Source organism: Schistosoma mansoni, chromosome W (genome assembly GCF_000237925.1).
Source record: "Schistosoma mansoni strain Puerto Rico chromosome W, complete genome".
Taxonomy (NCBI): domain Eukaryota; kingdom Metazoa; phylum Platyhelminthes; class Trematoda; order Strigeidida; family Schistosomatidae; genus Schistosoma; species Schistosoma mansoni.
In genome coordinates, this window is record NC_031502.1 from 50,817,170 (window position 1) to 50,836,462 (window position 19,293).

General features: G+C 30.6%; 1 protein-coding gene across 1 annotated transcript; it reads right to left on the reverse strand.

Moving 5' to 3' along the window:
- Positions 1–5,390: 5,390 nt before the first annotated feature.
- Smp_124810 (hypothetical protein) lies at positions 5,391–18,071 on the reverse strand (the record flags this gene model as incomplete). The annotated part of the gene is made up of 5 exons (XM_018790060.1): positions 5,391–5,576; positions 10,043–10,148; positions 12,222–12,584; positions 14,061–14,255; positions 17,686–18,071. 5 exons carry the CDS (start codon positions 18,069–18,071, stop codon positions 5,391–5,393), a joined length of 1,236 nt encoding a protein of 411 aa, XP_018655441.1.
- Between the last annotated feature and the right edge of the window lie 1,222 nt (positions 18,072–19,293).

Here is a 19,293-nt window from a genome sequence, read left to right on the forward strand (position 1 = left end):
AGGAATAGGAATGATTAAATTAATAATCTAACTCTAATAAAATTAATTCGAAATATTAGTGATGTAAACTCAATGGTCTAAATGTGTCTTAAAGGTTTCTTTTTTAACTATCTAAAGGTATTATCAGTGTACAGTGATGAAGTTTCCCAAACTATGACAGAAACAAATATCTAGTGTTCATTGAACTTTGAAAACTTTACCAGATTAATCAAGTCATGATTATATTTATCTTCAAACTGAACACTATAGAAATTCTATCTTTTTATTTGTTATAGTATAGTGAACTAGAACACAAGTAGGGACAACCAATCTTATTTGAATACAACATTACAGAATATCAAAGTAAAATGTGAGAACCATACAGTAAATAATTCATTGACAAAGTATCAATCAATTATCTGAGACTTCATTGTTCCTTCGTTTCTACAACAATCGCTCTCTGTTCTCGTTCTCTTTTTTTCAATCTCCTTATCCTTCTGCCTCCAGACATTTTACTTTCGATTGATGATACATAATACTTATATCTATAGACATCCGTAGCACACAGCACAGATGCAACTAAATTTACAAATCCAAATTTATTCACCAAGTCAAACATCAGTGAAATTCGACTATTTAAATAATGTGAATGATATAATTGATGACATTGTAGTGGAGTTACACAATATAACACAAATTGAAGGAAGTTAAAAACATGACTTGTTAATTTCAAGTGTTTTCTTTCTCTAATAAAATGCAGTACCATAATAAACACTTATAGATTTTGTTACGAATTGTGTAGTACTTCAATAGTTTACAATAATTCTCCATATCAATCCAGTTCATGAATAAACACAATCTCACAGTGAATATTTTCATCCTTTTCTTTTATCACTCATTATTAATCTAATAACATTACACATCATCCGCATATAATTAAGGTAGTAATGATTTATTTAACTATATTTGTGAAAACATTAAGTTGATGTAGTTTTAACAGCCTATTAATCTTATTTTATTTCATTAAGAATACCAGTTTATTGTCAAATGAATTCTCTCTATTTGGATTCATATACCTTCTTGCTTATTTCTATTTAACAAATCAGTTTCTGATTCTATGGGAAATCAAAATAGAACATTCTATTCCATAATTGTCTTTTCTTTTTCACAAAACGACCCCCCCCCCAAAAAAAAATTAGCATATTTAATTACAAAAACAAGGAATAGTAGAAATGTAACTACATAACAAAACTTTATATATTATCAATTAGGTATTAAATTTTTAACAAAAATAGAATTCATTTTTATTGTTAATTGAATAAGATCAATGCTGGTGTAGTCAACGAGAACACAAGTGGGGACAATCGAATGTATTTGAATACAAAATTACAGAATAGCTTTGTAAAATCTGAGGACCATACAGTAATTCATTGATGGAAATATCAATCAATCGTCTCAGACTTTATTGTTCCTTCGTTTCCACACCAATCCCTCTCTGTTCTCGTTTTCTTTTCACTGCTTTTCTCAATCTTCTGCCTCCAGGCATTTTACTTTCGACTGATGATACATGCTACTTATATCTATCGAAATCAGTAGCACACACCACACTAGTAACATCCAATTTCTTATTTGAATATATATATTACAAGAGATTATACGTAAATAATAAGAGTAAAGATCAAAGCTATCGGTTTAACATCAGATTTTTTAAAAAAATTTTCCATGATACATTTTATTGACAGTGTTCACTATCCTTAAAGTATTTGATTGCATTTGGAAATATTTTGATCAAATGTTTTACATATAGGCGTACTTACAAACACTTAGCTATAGTTGTAGGTTTTTGACCCAACGAGAGCTTTTGATCATGCTGACCAAAATTCTGTGGGTGCTTCCCACTAAAAAGAGTACTGAAAGAGTTCATAAACCCTGTGGATGTTCTCGTTTCATCTTGTTATTTTGATATTGTAACTCTAGAAATAACGATTATTTATACCATGCTCTCCATTAATCATGTCTAACTAAAGACAATATTGATGTCTTTCTGATGAACAAATTGTAAAATGTCACTTATTAGTTAAAAGCAAGATAAATGAAATTAATGAGAAAACTAAGAGTATTCCTCGAAAAAAGCCCAGAGGGGATCTGAAAACACTGAAAAACGTTTTATTCAATCAACATTGAACACACATTTCTCAGAAACATCTATAAAATGAAGTCACTTATCATATTTTTGATTGAATCCTAAGCAAACTTGAACATTGTCCCAGCATTATCCTACAAGAAATAACTGGCAAATGCCAAACGTTGGTCAATTTGAAATATGATACATCGATGGTAGAGAACAGTAGCCGGTTCCATCACGTCAACGCAGTTGAGAGAAAGAACTTGTAAGCTCCCACCACGCAGATTTTAGTAATTTTATATAGTTGAGACCATGAGTCAATTGAAGCTAGACCACCAGGGAAAACCTGAAAGCACTGGACGACCGTTTTGTCCTATCGTGGGACTCCTCAGCAGTGAGAACCCACGATTCCGCCTCATGAGACTCGAACCCAGGGCCTACCAGTCTCGCGCCAGAGCACTTAACCGGTAGACTGTTGAGCCGACATCCAACGGTGTTAATATCTAACCTCAATCTTAAGCTTAATTTTGATTCTTAAATATAACACTAACTGTCAGCTCACTTCAGATTGATGATTCCTAATCCTAGTCGCTTTTTCCGTTTATTGTAATAAACAATTCAACAAAGATCTATTATTTATGTCAAAACTGTTTATCTATTGTAATTCTATTATTTTTTTAACCAAACACTGTTCTCTAATTGGCTGACAAGTCACTCAAAGTCGTAAGTACAACAGTTTCACCTTGTTCTTGTCTCATAACATACATACATTCTTCTCTTGATAGAAAACGACATGAGATGAATATGCTAATCATGTAAAATATCTTAGAATTGAGAAAAAGTAAGATAGAAAAAGCATCAGACGCTTAGTTTTGTCGATCTTGTAAGGAAAAAGAACATAATTTGATCTGTTAGACAAATTAATGATGATGACGAAATACTATTTCACATTTTCTACTATCTACTGATAGTGTTATTGTTAGTAATATCGTCCGTCATCTAGTCAATTTCTTCACTAATCCCATCCATGAATTTTTTGAAAAACAACATGGAATTTTGTTGGTTATATATATATATATATTTCGAAGAAAAATGAACAAACATAATGGTAGCAAAGTGTTAACAAATTTCATGCAGAAACTATGCTGTTTTCATATATATATATATCTTATTTTTACCCAGAATAATAGTTAACAAGGAAAGAATAGAATGCAATTGAATATATATATGTATACATAAATACAAAGATTTCATTTCCATGATGGAATTATACAGGCAGTGTGGTAGTTGAAATAATATTATGTAAAACGTGGATAAATGTGATGAGTGAAAAGTTGGTACTATAATTTCAGCTAAGATTACAGAACGTTCCCTGGGGGGGCGGGTATATATATATATATTTATAAGACGTCTTTTTTCTACAAAACAAAATGTTTTTAAAATGTCTAGGCTCTTTTTCTAAGTCATCAAATAGTATCCAAGCTTTCGTTTTTCTCTTGCTGACAACTGTTTAGTGTTAGTATTATTACAAAACTATGGTAAATTGTGAATGAAACTGAATATGTTGAATATTGTTGATGAAAACTAATTTATGTAAACTTGAATTTGATAATAAAAAAAAGATGTTTAACTAAATAAGTTGACAGTTTAATGTTAACATATAATAGTTCTATAAGGCATAGACCTTTATATGGAACGACAAAATTAACAACATCAATGAGAAATGAATCGAAAATGTTAAAGAATATAGATGAAGGTTAAATAGGATTTTGTAAATAGACTTTATATTTCTTTATAAATCATGAAAAAGGACAAAAAAAATTATGTGATAATGTAGTCTGTGAAAATGTTATCAATTTTACACATAACTCTCTTTGATCACAAACGAATGTAAGTTGAAAATAATGAGGAAATTGAATTTTATGTATCTTTCTTGTCCATGACATTTCGGTAATGAATCCATTCCACTTTATACTTTGTTTAATTATGATATTTTAAATGTCAATGTTTGGTCATTATAATTAAACCGTTTTACGTTGTTAAATATGCCATCCCAATTTTACTTACTATTTTTGTATTTATAGTAGATTATTTTTATCCTAGAGATTTTCTAGTTTAATATTAGAGGTTAAGGTTCCTTTGATAATATAATGAAAAATTGTAAAACCATTCTCTACCATTTTATACAACTAACCTTAATGTCTGAACCTGTTCAATATATACGAGATTGTTAACTGACAAGTATAATAGGTTCAGATAATTTAAATACTTTTTTCAATGTAGCCTACCTAACTAAACGATGATCTGTGATCAATAGATCTTCCTTTAATTAAAAAATATCAATGAGAATGAACAACATTATCATATATAACTGATTCTTCTGAATAATGACAATATGTGATTGTAGATGAAAGTTACTCTGTTAATCAGAACAATGATTTACCTTCATCTTGGGTAACGTGTAACTGACTGACTGACTGGGTAATGTGTAGAGTATATAATAATAAACAAGATATACTCTTTGATAATTATGGTTTTCATTGCGTACGAACGTTTTGGACATACAATCTAATTATAATTATGAAATATATAACATCGCATTACGATGAAAATTTTGAGTGTTCAAAGTCTCCGAAGCATTTCCAACATAATATTAGTAACATAAAGGCATGGAAATGTGAATTTAAACTCACTGGCGATAATCTAATGAATGTTACTATCCTTTAATAACGGCTTTGATATATGTTACGAATGTTATTTCAGAGACGGTTCGATTATCAAACGTTTTGGTATTTTTTTCACGGCTACATGTAAAGTAAAGCAGTTACTATTTATGGTTTCGAACAAATCATTTACAACATCCATGAGAATTACTTAAATAAAACATTCTACTTTCTTGGTACTTTTAATTAATGAAGAAACTAATCAATAATTTTAACCTTGCTCAATTCGTGTTCTGATTAATCTCTTTTTTATAAATTAATTAAAAAATGTTTGTTAAAGAATAATTATTTTTATTGCTTTGGTGTCAGCCTATTTTCATTGAACTCCCTGTATATGTGTGAAAACCGAATGACCTAAACGCTAATATGCTATGGTATACAACGAACAAATACAATAATACTTACTTACGCTAGTTACCCCTCGTGTAGGAGCATAGGCCGCACACAAGTATTAAATACAATAATAATAATAATAAACAATTTGAACAAATCTTTTATTGACCCACATTATGTACAATTATAATGTAACTATCTCAATATTAAAACGTATAAATCTTTATTTTTCATGATTTCAATGAATTTATCAATTGAAGACTGTAATCTCTTGTAAACACTGCAAATGGGATAATTGGACCACACCAACTTTCGATAGCTAAAATTTTTTCAATCTGTAAACCTTTTACATTGCATATAGACAGTAAATGATCATCTGCTTGGTTAATCAATGATAATGTGACACGGAGGAGATTCTGTAAATAAGAATAACAAAAGTAGTATGATTGCTACATGTATACATATAGACAACGGTAGAATTGAAATATTTCCTCCTTTCAACGATATACTACTTTAATACAATAAAATAATACTACCAGTAACCGAGAATCACACTATAGCAGATACATGATTAATGACCGAAAATAGAGAACCAGAGTACTATATATATCAAACTGCAGAAAAAGTTTAGTTTACAACTCAATAACCCAGTACATATTCTTATATTATACTTTGAACCAGATTTCTTCAATGAACATTACAGATACTATCTGAATCTGTTCTAAATGAAATGAATGAAACATTTAGAATTAAAACCTTAATAAATGCTTTACTGAATTACTAATTCATAAAATTGATGACGAAATACCATGATATAAAAGGTTGGAAAAAGAGCATTTAGATGTACTACCCTGACAATAACTATGGTTTCGTAAATAACATTTATGCTGTCTGTACCTTTAAAAGCAATATACAGAGACAAGAGTACAAGCATTTTATGACTAACAAATCAATAACGACACTACTGTGATTACAATAGCCCTAGCTCTTTTTAACCACTCAGTCACAAGTTAGAATCTTGTCATATTACTTCAATATCACAAGCTCAACGTGAGCTGAAAAAAAAACTGTACTTGACTAATGGCACTGTACGCGGTTACACTAGATTCAAACTTTAGCTGACATGTGGAATATTTGACAAAAAGATCACCTCAAATTTAACAGAATACGCCAATATTGATAGACAGAATAAATACACAAACATTAGTCATAGTGAAATCTACGAAGTTATAGTACTTACAACAAATATATCTTCAAAACAAGTGTTTAGCAGGATAACAATTAAATATTTTCAAAGTAAACTTCTGCATAAGTATTAACAGTGAAAATTAGTAGATTGTGAAGAAGAACAAAACAATTATTCCCGACTAATGATAATTCAATCATTTAAAACACCGATACAAAATATTGTTTATGTTAAGATAGTATAACTATAAAATCTAATGCTAATGTTCCAGTACATAAATAATTACATATATCTTTACAACTTAGAAATACCCTGAATAAAAACACTGACTAAATTCAAAGAAAAAGATGAACTCTATGGGGAAGAAAAAAAATGGAAACGAAAATGTTTGCTGGTTGTAGCATTGCATTATTCGAAGAAACGAAACTAAGAAATCGATTTACATATTGGTATTTTTATTCAATCATCCATTTACTAATCATAGTAAAATGTCGAATGACAAATATCAAGAATAATAGGAGGGAAAGTAGTTATCATCCGACAATAATATTGAAAAAATAAAACTAAATAGTTGAAAGCGTGATTCAATTGAAGCTAGACCAACAGGGAAAAGCCTCTAGTGAGAAGCAATGACCAGTGAAGTTCAAACCACGTCTGTTGTGAGATATCAACTCACTGAAGACGATTGGTGAATGGTTGCTTAACTTCGTGGATTGGTTGGAGTTAGACATTAGCACCATCGGATGCCGGCTCAGTGGTCTATCGGTTAAGTGCTCTGGCGCGAGATTGGTAGGTCCTGGGTTCGGATCTCGCGAGGCGGGATCGTGGATGCGCACTGCTCAATAGGACAAAACGGCCGTCCAGTGCTTTCAGGTTTTCGATGGTGGTCTAGCTCCAATTGACTCACGCTTTCAACTATGAGAATACTAAATCTCCACAAAAACCCCTTCTGATAATAAAACTAAATAATTTAAAGATATTGCGCTTCCCACCATTGCGGAATACGCGTTTTCTGTATTATTGACCGGCTAGTGGAATTAGAAATCAATTATCAAGTTTAATATGTGCTGTTTATAAAAACAAAATTACTTAAATTATGAGGATTGCGTAATTCACTTAAGAGTAGTTAACATTAAGAAATAAATATGTACTAAAGAAAACTGAACAACTGACACAGTAGTAAAAAAAGATAATGTAATGATAATTTAAACTGTCTATATATATATATATATATATATATATATATATATATATTCCCCGCTAGCGAATTACCATAAAAACCGTTAGTGAACATTGGGAATATAAGTTGTGAACATGGAAGACGAAGAAAAAGAAGAAAAGGTCATTTTTATGCAAAAATACATACTATATTAACAAAATAAGACTTTCAAAATGATTTTGTAACACAATATCCTTATAGGTGAAATAAAAGTATTGACTAGTTAGCAAAAGTAGGTGAAATATCAAATCCATATTGATAAATAAAATATTTAGGTTATATATCAAGCATAAAGTTGAGTAAAAACGGTTAACTGAAGAAACAAAATTGATATTAGTAACTATCATCGGTATCACCATTGCTGACAACAATCCAAACCAGCAAGGAACAAATTATTCAACAATGTCATATAAAGAAATAAACACTTTTCTTCAACAAAGAAAAAAAGATTGTTATAGTAAAATTATAAAGTTATGCACATACATACTGTGTCATGTTTATTTCGTAGTTGGCAAAACAATGGAAGTAGAATGAAGAAATGAAAAGAAATTCAATAGTTTTGCCCGCTTTTTTTAACTTTTAAACACATTCGGATCAAGATTCTTCAAAACAATATAAAATATAAACAAAGCAGTGCTTCTTAATGAAATAAAATGCGTTGAATGTTAAAGATGAATAAAAGGTCAAGAGGGATTATAGTAGATTAATTTCATATGATTATGTGTATGATCAGCAAACATATGACAATAATGAGGTAGAGATTTGTAGCTCAGTGGGATTAATTTAGGTGGAGTTTTGTTCTCTGAGCTGGATGGTTTGGTCGTGGAGCTTTCACCATTCTTCTGCAAGACATCTTCAGCACAGACTTAAAGTAGAAGTGAAGTATCCGATTTCCTCCAACATATGACATTCACCTAGGTAAGGATGGAAAATCGATTGATGAAGTACTGAAACTTCATCAGTTGAGATGGCTGGGACACTAGTTACGTATGCCCAACCACCGACTGCCCCGACGTGCAATGCTTTATGGTGTAGGAGTAGGTTGGAAGAAAGCTAAGGGCGGTCAGACCAAAACGTGGCACAAGTCCAAGAAGTCACTGACAATTGGACTGAACCATGTTGGTAGGTGTAGACTACTTGGTTGGGATGCGCGAGATGATAGCAATCGATGGTTAGAGACCTTGAATGACATGGCTCAAAATCGTTTGCAATGGCGTAGGTGCATCCACTCTTTGTGTTCTGCCAAATTCTAATCTTCTGAATTCTTCATGTCTCTGTCTTTTTTCTCTTCCTAAATTCATTTCACTGGATTATACTCCTTGAATAACATCTTCAAAACCTAGTCTTTACGATTAATGCTTATACTCTTACTACTTCTACCACTGTGGGATTTGAATCGACAACTGCATCTCTGTGTTAATGTGGTATGGCAAATCGAACTGATGTACGTACGTACGAAGTTCTACCTTGTGACTGATTGACTGAGCTATGTAGTCTATTTTATTATAATCAATGACTCAAATTAACTCGATTGGTTTGATATTTTACATATATACATATAAATACTATTGCTGTGTGTTAAAGCCTAATGAAGATCTCATTTAAAACAATACTATTCGTTTATATATGTGTTTGTAAATTAAAAAACAAGAATATTTTGTTATTAAAGATTCTAAACAATTTTCAGTAGCTTAATTTTTTTTAGCAAAGTAGTATATCTAGGGTATAGTGTTATAACAGGTTGACTTGGTCGATACTCACTATCATAGTAAAATTATACCATGCACTATGAATCATATTCTATATGTTAAAGGAAAAACAACAAGAACGGGAAATAATTTGTCAGCTGAATACTTACTAACATTATTCTTGCAAAGTTTTAAAACGTTTGCGATGTGTATTACTTTCGTCTATCATCTTCAATCAATAAGGCAGGTGTGTGACAATACTAGTTTATTTAAATAAGAATCTAACTTGTTTGTTTCTTTACTGAATATAAATTCATCCGTTAAAATTTTACCTTCAATTTTGCTGAAAACTAATACCCGTTGTATATATTAGTAGCTATCTGAACTCAGTGAACTAAAAGTTGAGCGAAAAGTACAGCGTTCGAGTCCCGATGTGGAAATCAACACTAGGACGCAAGCACATTCGGCTGATAAGTATCAAGTAGGATAAAACGAATGTCCTGGATTCTATCGCTAGCCAATATTCAACTTTACTAAAATACATTGCCCACTCAATTTTTTAAAAACACCAATGATTAATGACTCTACCAGATGTTAACTAAGAAACTGGTTTTTAATTGGTACTCACGATATTGATGAATGTCATAAATAGCCGATTACATTTTTTTCTGAGGATGATGCTTAAATGTATTTTAAATGGTAAACGGACTGAAAATAATCTATATATTCTCCATGAATCAGTGAGTGAATTTAATGAAACAAGAATATTTCTGAAAATTTTATTTTTACCTCTTTAGTCATATTCCGTTCCATACGAAGATATGTAAATAATAAGTCAATTTGTAAACGTGGTTCGCAGAATGTATTATAGGCTTCTCTATCATACAACATATTCCTAAAAGTAAACAGTACAGAGAAAAAAAAGTATTCGATAGGTGTATTTTTGTTACATGAACAACACTAACAGTAAGAAGAAGTATAATTTTAAAAAGATTCATTTAAACCAAGGAAATTTTACAAAGTACTATGCCTCTTCATAAGTGAATAGGATAAATAAATATGTGAATCTTTGGATAGGGTTAAATCGCTCTAAATTAAGTTGCAGTTGTTGTGATACTTTCATTGTTCTTCTAAACAACATCTTCGGTATGGCTTCAATGAAAAACACAAATTCTATTTTGTAGAACATTACTGCTATATCTTAACTACAGGGGAGAGCTTTTATTTTTCCATCATGAAAGGAAAAATTCGACAATCCCTCAAACGAATTCATTAATATTTTCTGTGATCTACAAGAAGGACAGATGAGAAATCAGTAAAACAGGCTTCTTGTTGAGACAGGTAACAAGAAATTAATCTTAGTAAAGACATATATAACAAGCCAGTTTAAGTGATGCATGATAAACCCATTTTGAGACCTAGTTGATGAAAATGTGTGGCAATTATAGCAATAATAATATTATCTTAATATACTTTAACTACTAAAACTTATATTAAAATGGTAGCTGCAAGGATGAATACCTTGAAATATTAGATTTTCCTTTTATTCGAAAATTTCAAAAAAAAACCTCCCAACACTTTTAATATGGCTCAACTTCTGTGGTATGTTGTGTGACTCGGAGATGTCAACAGAGTACCATGAACTTGAGTTTTGTGCTCTTCGGAACTCGTCACTTAGGAAATGATGCTCCTCGAGAAATTTATACTGCATCATGCAAATTTATAGTCTTAGAATTTATCACTGAACTATACGAGTCGTAACTGAAATGCTGTGATACACGAATTAACATTCAATATGATTTATATTGTGGTTAATTAAATAATCTACTTGATATGCCTGTTATACTTAACAAATTTAATATTATCGATCGGAAGCTTATTCATGTGGATAAGAGATCTAGTTAAAAATTTCGTGAGATTTAAATGACAGATTATTTGATAATGGAGTCACAGGATTAAAAATTAGACAGAAGACTAGTAAGTAGGAATGTTATTCCCAAAACAGTGTCTAATATAGTACAAAAATCTCATGTATTTATAGTTTTTTGGCTGAAAGTAAATCATCATTTCGGACAGGCAATAGGCACATAGGGAGTCATTCTTATTCATCCAATAGGGAGGCTACACGTCGACATTCTAGAATGTTCCCCTAGTGGTGATTGGATGGAATGTCTTCGGTTCTTTCTGGGCTTCTTGAGATTGCCAACGAGCCATCCTTACAATTTCTTAAAAGATTTATTTTATTTATAGAAATTGTTTAAAACAAAACAGATTGATTATGATGTTATGGATGCATCGTAAATCACACTTTTTGGTTTAAATGTGCGTGAAGCCCACAATCTATATCAAATGATTTGGTCAATGCTAACACATTAACATAAACAATTCAGCTAATAAGCAATTAAACATGGTTCAGAATAAAAGCAGTCCATTAAGATACTGGTGTAATTTTCCTTTACATTTTTTCGTAAAAATGAAAGGAACACCTATAACTCAAAGAAGACTTTGTTTATTGTATTGTTAACTGGATTGTATCCCTTCTTATATATCGTTTTTGTCCACTTATTTTAATAAATTTACGATTTTAGTTGTACTCTCTTTTCCGCCATTCATTACATGATAATATAATCTTATTACTTATAAAGTAAATTCTATTTCTCGTGTTCAGCTGAACCAGATTTAATTTTTATTCCTTTGATACATTATTGTTTATACTCTTACTACTTCTACCACTATGGGATTGGAATCGACAACTGCATCTCTGTGCTAATGTGGTATGGCAACTCGAACTGATGTACGTACGTACGTACGTACGAAGTTCTACGTTGTGACTGACTGACTGTATCAAAGGAATAAATGAAATAGATGTTAACTATAAATTTGTCAAGGACCTAGTTGTATCATGAAAGACTTCTAATGATAATTGTCTAGGTAAAAACCTATATATATAAACAGTGAATCAACGCACCGTTGACTTGATTCATATTCATCAATCATTAGACAATTCATTGATTTCATAATAGTTAACCAGTTATTGCATAACCAATGTGTAGATTCACTGGATGTCAGATTATCACTTGAATGCATTTTATTATCAGTATTATTACTATTGATGTTCTTGTCTTCATCGTTGTTTTCATTTAATAATAACAATGGAACAATCTGTTTCAATAGTTTATGTAAAGTGATTAAATGAGTATTCGCATGATTAAAATGTAAAGAATTCGTTTGATTTATGGATGATTTTAACCAAAAATTGATAACAGTACTCAGGATTGAACGAACTTCAGGTGATTCATCAAATAAACCATGAAATATACAATCCAACAATCTATTTTTGTTGAAAGAAAAAACAAAACAAACAAAATACAATGTAATCGGGAAAGATATGCAGATTACAATTAAATAAATAAGATGCAATACTGAGAGATATTAAACCACTGTAAGATTTGTAAACAAATACACAACCGAAAACCCAATCAATCGTATGATTATCAAAATATTTCCAGTATACTTACATTGATTGATCACTTAGTACTGGGCAATTTGATGTTTGTCTATTTCACTGTACTAATCGCACTATACTAAACAAACTGCTAAGTGACGCGAATTCAAGTACCACAAAGAACATTGATTCCTTTAAAATTGTATGTAATCTTTGTTGATGAGTAACAAATGGCACGAAACCTAGGTTCAGTGTTTCTTACCAATTACCCACAACTATCTGGAATCGAAATATAGTGTACACAATGTCAAATCACTCAGGTTAGTGCCCACACTATAGCTTGACCGACAGAATTCAGTAAGCATCACCAGACTGAACAAACACGGAATTGGTCATTACTTAGTGACCGATAAAATGTAAATATCTAAATCCTATGGGGGATCACTCGTTGTCAGTGGTAACAGCTCTAATTGTGAAACTGAGTGATGTACGAATAAATCATACAAGGAGTATTGGTTAGTTTAAAATTGTAGGCAACTCTTGTTGATGAGTGTAAACTACCATGAATCCTGAGTCCCAACTATCCTGTCGACTACGTCCAGCCACCTAATATTTGTGTAATATAAGCTATATTAGTTGCAAGGAAACTTTGAATTATCTTAATTTGAATAGTTGATCAAAAGTCTAAACTGGTGTTATGAAAAGATGAAGACCTAAACAAATAAATTATAATTTTATTCATTAACTAAACTATGAAAAATTATTTCACTCTGTACTCCTCTATTTTTTGTTGGTCCCTAGCAGTTATAGTTACGTAGCCGGATACATACATTGATATCCCTCTCTTTCATGCAATATAAGAAAGCGCAAAAATATTTTTTATTCATCTAATTTGATTCATTTTTGTATTAATTGTTTGAAAAGATTAATCGATTTCAGTTCTAAACATAAATAGGAAGATTCAAATAACCAATACAAAAATGAATTAAACTTTAACCCACGGCACAAGCTAGTGGCAATCTGGACTCAGTAGCTTGTTAGTGGATAACGCGATGATATTTGGGGCGAACGATACCATATTCGAGTCTCGGAGTACAATCAACTCTGGGATGTGGCAGGTACATCCATCTGATGAGTCCCAAAGACGACGAAACGCGCGTCCCCATCTTCACTACCAGCTACTATCCATCTCTAGTCCTAATTTAGTTTCAATAAAATTTTATTTAATTGGCATGAAGAGACGAAATCATCAACTGCCTACACTTTCTTTTTAAAAAAGAAATAAACCACAAAATAATTTTTTTTTAATCAAAAACTATACCATAAATTTGTGTACGGAAAATACGTACACAACAATTATACCTTTTACGTTGTGATATATCTAAAACTGATTTCATTAAATCAATCTGATTTGATATTGACGGTGATTTTGTATGATTGTCTGGATGAAATTGCAACGTCCATAATTGTAAAGATTTTGAAGCTGAAATTCGCGATTCAGTTGAATGTTGATATTGTAAGCAATCACTTAGTAAACTAAGCCACTGATTCATATAACTGTCATCAATGAATATGGAAAAATTGAGAATTTATTTTAAAAGAAATACAAAGAAAGACTATTCATTTTCAGTTTATCATAAAAATTAATATTAATACATGAAAACTTTTCAGTAGAACAATATAGTTTAATAATAGTTATTATTTATTTAACAGCTACTAGCTTTAAAGCGGATTACTATAATTCTAATCGAAAGCTACGACCTACGAAATCAACAAGTCGATGGTGAAAAGGTAGCTCACGACTGATAGTAAGTGAAGATTACGTCATACTTCAAACTGATTGAATAATGGAACGCGGACCACAAGATTTCGGCTTCACAACACAAGATCAATAGAGTTTGAATTGGATCCAGTATAACATGTACGTGGCGTTTTGAAGAGAAACAAACTGAGAAGAAACAACCATCATTTGTTTACGGATCTCTATACCTTTTGTTTGTGCTAACGTTTATCTATCTTCTTAACTTTTTTCCGGAAAGTTGTCACTTGAAACTTCTGCTTATTTGCTCAAGTAGACCAATTGAAATCGAAAGTATGAATTCATAGGTGATATGAAAGTATCATTCTCAACAGAAAGACATAAATGACTTGGGTTACTAATATACAAATATGAGGAGTTAAAAACTTAGTTGAAGAGTTGTCTGATGCTTTTCGCTTACTGATAATCCTGAAACTGACGCCACTTCATGAAATAAAATATGCATACAACAATGTTACAAAAAAAGGATCATTATGATTCGCTAAAATATCTTAAGTACAATCAGTTAGACTATTTCAAGATATGATAGAAAGGGAACGACAGTAGTCAAATTGATATTATAGAAAATCAATTCAAGTTGTTGAAATCCACAGAACAATAGTAGATAAAAATATACAACAGAGAGATTGAAAAATGAAACCACCGATAGCAAGAGTAAGAGGAAACTGAGTAAGAAGAAGAAAAATAAAAAGTCTAAATTACATCACTTCAAGTTTTTGATCGCTAATATTCTGATTATCTCGTAGACTTTGGTCAAAATACTTGCAGCTTTATATACTGTTTGGATCAATAGTCGAAACCCACATAAAATGAAACCACTATATCTTTTTTTCCAATTCATCCTTACTTCAGAAAACAACCCCGTTAGTAAAATACAGTAGTTCTTAAATATGGCTTAAAAGTGAAACCAACTATACGGTTACTTTCTAGACTATCCTTGAATGTTTCAGCGTGGAACTAATAAATATCTATTTTATATATATCTTTTCAATTCGTTATTATCCTGTCATTGTTCATCGTACGCTTAATTTTTTATGCCTTCATACATTAATTTTTATATCTGACGTTCTGATGGTCACTTTTAAATAAGATTAACTTTAAATACATACACAAATATTACAATAACAAATGAGATTTTCGACCTCTAACATCACATCAGTTGCATTTCAAAAAATACGGATCCATGTAAAGAAACACAGAAAAAATCCAAGCACTTTACAAATCCCTAAAGGAATATTACACAAATATTTGGGTTGAAAAAGTGAACGGGAAATAATTTATTTGAAATAAAACTTGAATATATAATAATTAACCCATAGTTTTATGATAATTTCAACGATCTTCTTCAGTTATTTTTTTTATTATCATTTGTCCTCTAGTAAATAATTTTTTTATTTAACAAAGGTATCACATTCAACGAGTGACAAATAAAATGAAAATATATACAGAAAAGAAATGGTTGTATTGCATGTGTAGAATCCGAAATATATCATCCTTAAAATACCAAATGCAGATTTTATGATATATGTGTTTATACATAATGGGTCTTAGTAATTTGAATAGCAAAACCAAAGCAAATGAAGTAATTCTATAATGAATTTCATCTCAAAAAAATGAGTACGATTAATCAATATTAGTAAGCAGAGATTTTCACTTGCAAATTTGAAACAAAAATACAGATTCCAACACACTTTTTCCTGTATTGATATCAGCTAGCAAACCATAAAAATATACAGTGGTAGATTCAAGTCCTAGATCTTCCCACGACCTGCCCTTTACAGAGCAGGTTTTAACGCAGACTTTTAAATCTATTCAACTTCTGGGTTGTAAACTAACCTAATCTCCACAACGATGACTTATGTATTTTAGTGTACAGGGTATGCCCGACCACTTCTAAAATATTATCCTTTGATTCTGAATAGTGTTCACATTAAAGATGAACATAGGTAGTGACTTGTTCAGTAGCGCTTTATACATTATATTCTTGAGAGTCATTGAACTTTAAATTACAAATGCAGATGCACTAGAACAGTTCGCCACAATTTAGCTATGAAACTAAATCACAACCATTGTTTGTACGCTACATTGATGACTACCTCTCCGATGACACTGAATTAAAAATTCTAATATTAGTGACTATATCTCACTTTACTATTGAAACTATATGTGGATTAAATATGTGACAATTTTCATTACTAAGTATAATAACTCAACTTTCATTCTAGCTGATATTTTACCCATACGCTACCCCTAGTTCATTTGATACAATTTAAATAAAATCTATTCAAATTAGTACGTTACAAAACAATCAAGAATATATTTAAGGACAGACCTATCACATTAACTTTCGTTGGTGTTATTCTGTGGTGTCTATTTTATTTTCTTCTTTTTAGTTGTAGATCGTACCCAGTAACATTACTAGAATCGTTATCAGATACAATACACAACATGACGTCTTAGTCACCCTCACCAATACGGAAATAAGTTCCTAACTGCTGCTTCCCACTATTTTAATCCCTACGACAAATGTCGCTTCGAAACAACTTCTGATATATATCTTTTCAAACAACTTACCTTTGTATATATATATATATATATGTCCTTGATATGTAACATTTCTATGTATATCAACCTGATGATGACTTTAAAAGGGGACGCTGTCTATAATTAACTCTAGAATACAAATTGCTTAAATAAATAAACAATCAATACGAACATTCTTTTTGTAAATACAATATTTATTTACCTCATAGTCTTTCAAATAGTTTTATACTGATACATTTCTAAATAATCAGAATTAAGCTGTGAAGATTAATAAATTTTATCGAAATCATAAACCGATCTCAGTTAAACCAACACTGAGAAATTCGAAGCATTCGACAGTCGTTTAATTCTAAAATCGGACTCCTCAGTAATCCATATCTACGATCCCGAAACCCAAAATAGAATCAAACATCTTTAGTCTCTCAGGCGAACACTTAAACTCTAAACTATTGTACAGGCATCTAACAGTGTTGATGTCTAACCTCAAGGGTTCCATACTAGGACGAGACGGTAATCCAGTGCTCCCAAGTTTTCAGTGGTGGTCTAACTTACATCCGTTCATGATTTCGATAAAATTTTCGAATACGTTATACCATAATAAATGGTACAAAATGTTAAACTTACAATGAATAATTCAGTGATGTTAATGGTGATAGACAATTGAGTAAACATGTCATAAAATATAATAATCGTGAACGATGAATACAAAATTGAATACCAGAAATATTCTCATTCATTAGGCATAAATTCGATACTCGTGATAATAAAATTTCGACATTGAATTCTTTTTGAACTCTTTGCATAAAACAAGTAGTATTACATGACAAATTGAAAAATTCTAGAAAACACCACATAACATGTGGATAGATATATTCTAAAAAATTATTCACACACTGATGATCAGGGTGATGATCATGATCATGATGATCAACATCATATGTTAACGATCGCCAATTCATCCAATAATCAATTAATTTCAAAGTAAACTCATCAGAGAAATTAGAATTCATTTTTAATAAATTGAGAAAACGTAAAAGTAGGATTGGTTCAGTTTCAGCATAATGAATAATCATATAGTTGGATAAATTTTTATTAAATAATTTTATACAAATATGACGAAATTCAATTAAAAATTCAATATGAAATGGCTGAAAGAAATCAACATGAAACAATCAGAAAGATGATGAAGATAATAATACTGCATGTCGAAAGATAACCGTTTGGAAAATTACATATCATCTACTGAAAGGAAACCAAGAATTAACTTTTCTCATTTCTACTTATGCAACAAAATCTTCTTTCCCTTGCATTGGTTTCAGCTCCATCAGGTTATATTACAATCAATTAGACTTCAAAACGTCTAAAACTACATGTAAAATTGTCGTGACACATTGATAAATCCTAACCTAATACAAATATCCTTGATGTTAATAGTACAGTATTACAGAACAGGTGAAGCATATAGTAGTTATTAATCAATAAATAATATTTAATAAATTACTCATTTCGAATTGTATCATATCAACTTATTCCCTTAAAACACTTCCATCAAATGTTATGTATCTCATCTAACTTACCTTTTAGTGTTTGATTACGATTGTAGAGACAGATAAATACAACTAAACAGTAAGAAAATGAATTACTGACAAAAATGCTTGATAAGAACTTCTTAATTCTGTCATGAAGATGATAAGACTACTAAAAACGGTTTTGTTCAAAGTCTTTCAGAGAACTTAGTTGAATGAAAAAAATACTGGTTGATATGATTTGAAATAACTATTCACTACTTCAACCAGCTCTATCTTTCTCTATTCATTGAAAGATATGAAGATACATATAAATGATACTGGGGTGCGTATTCCAGTCATTTAGTTCAGCATAATACGTTATACGTAAATTACAAGTTGTATACTAAACGTTTTTTTATATTAATAATAGAAAAAATAAGTGGCAAAGATATACCTCATTAGACAAAGAAAATATTGGTTTTCTTAAAGTGAGTAATGCTGTCCACAGTTCCGTTAGATAATTCTCTTCGCAGTGAATCTTTGTATGATTTGTATAAACAGAATTCATCAGAATACATAATTCATAAGCAAGATACCAAGCAGAAATAGATATCCAGTGAAGAAGATAATTCAATGCCGATTTTATGTTGAATAATCTATTGGGATTAATAAATATCAGATGAAAAGAGAGAATAAAAAGATTAAACATTATTTTTAAAACAAT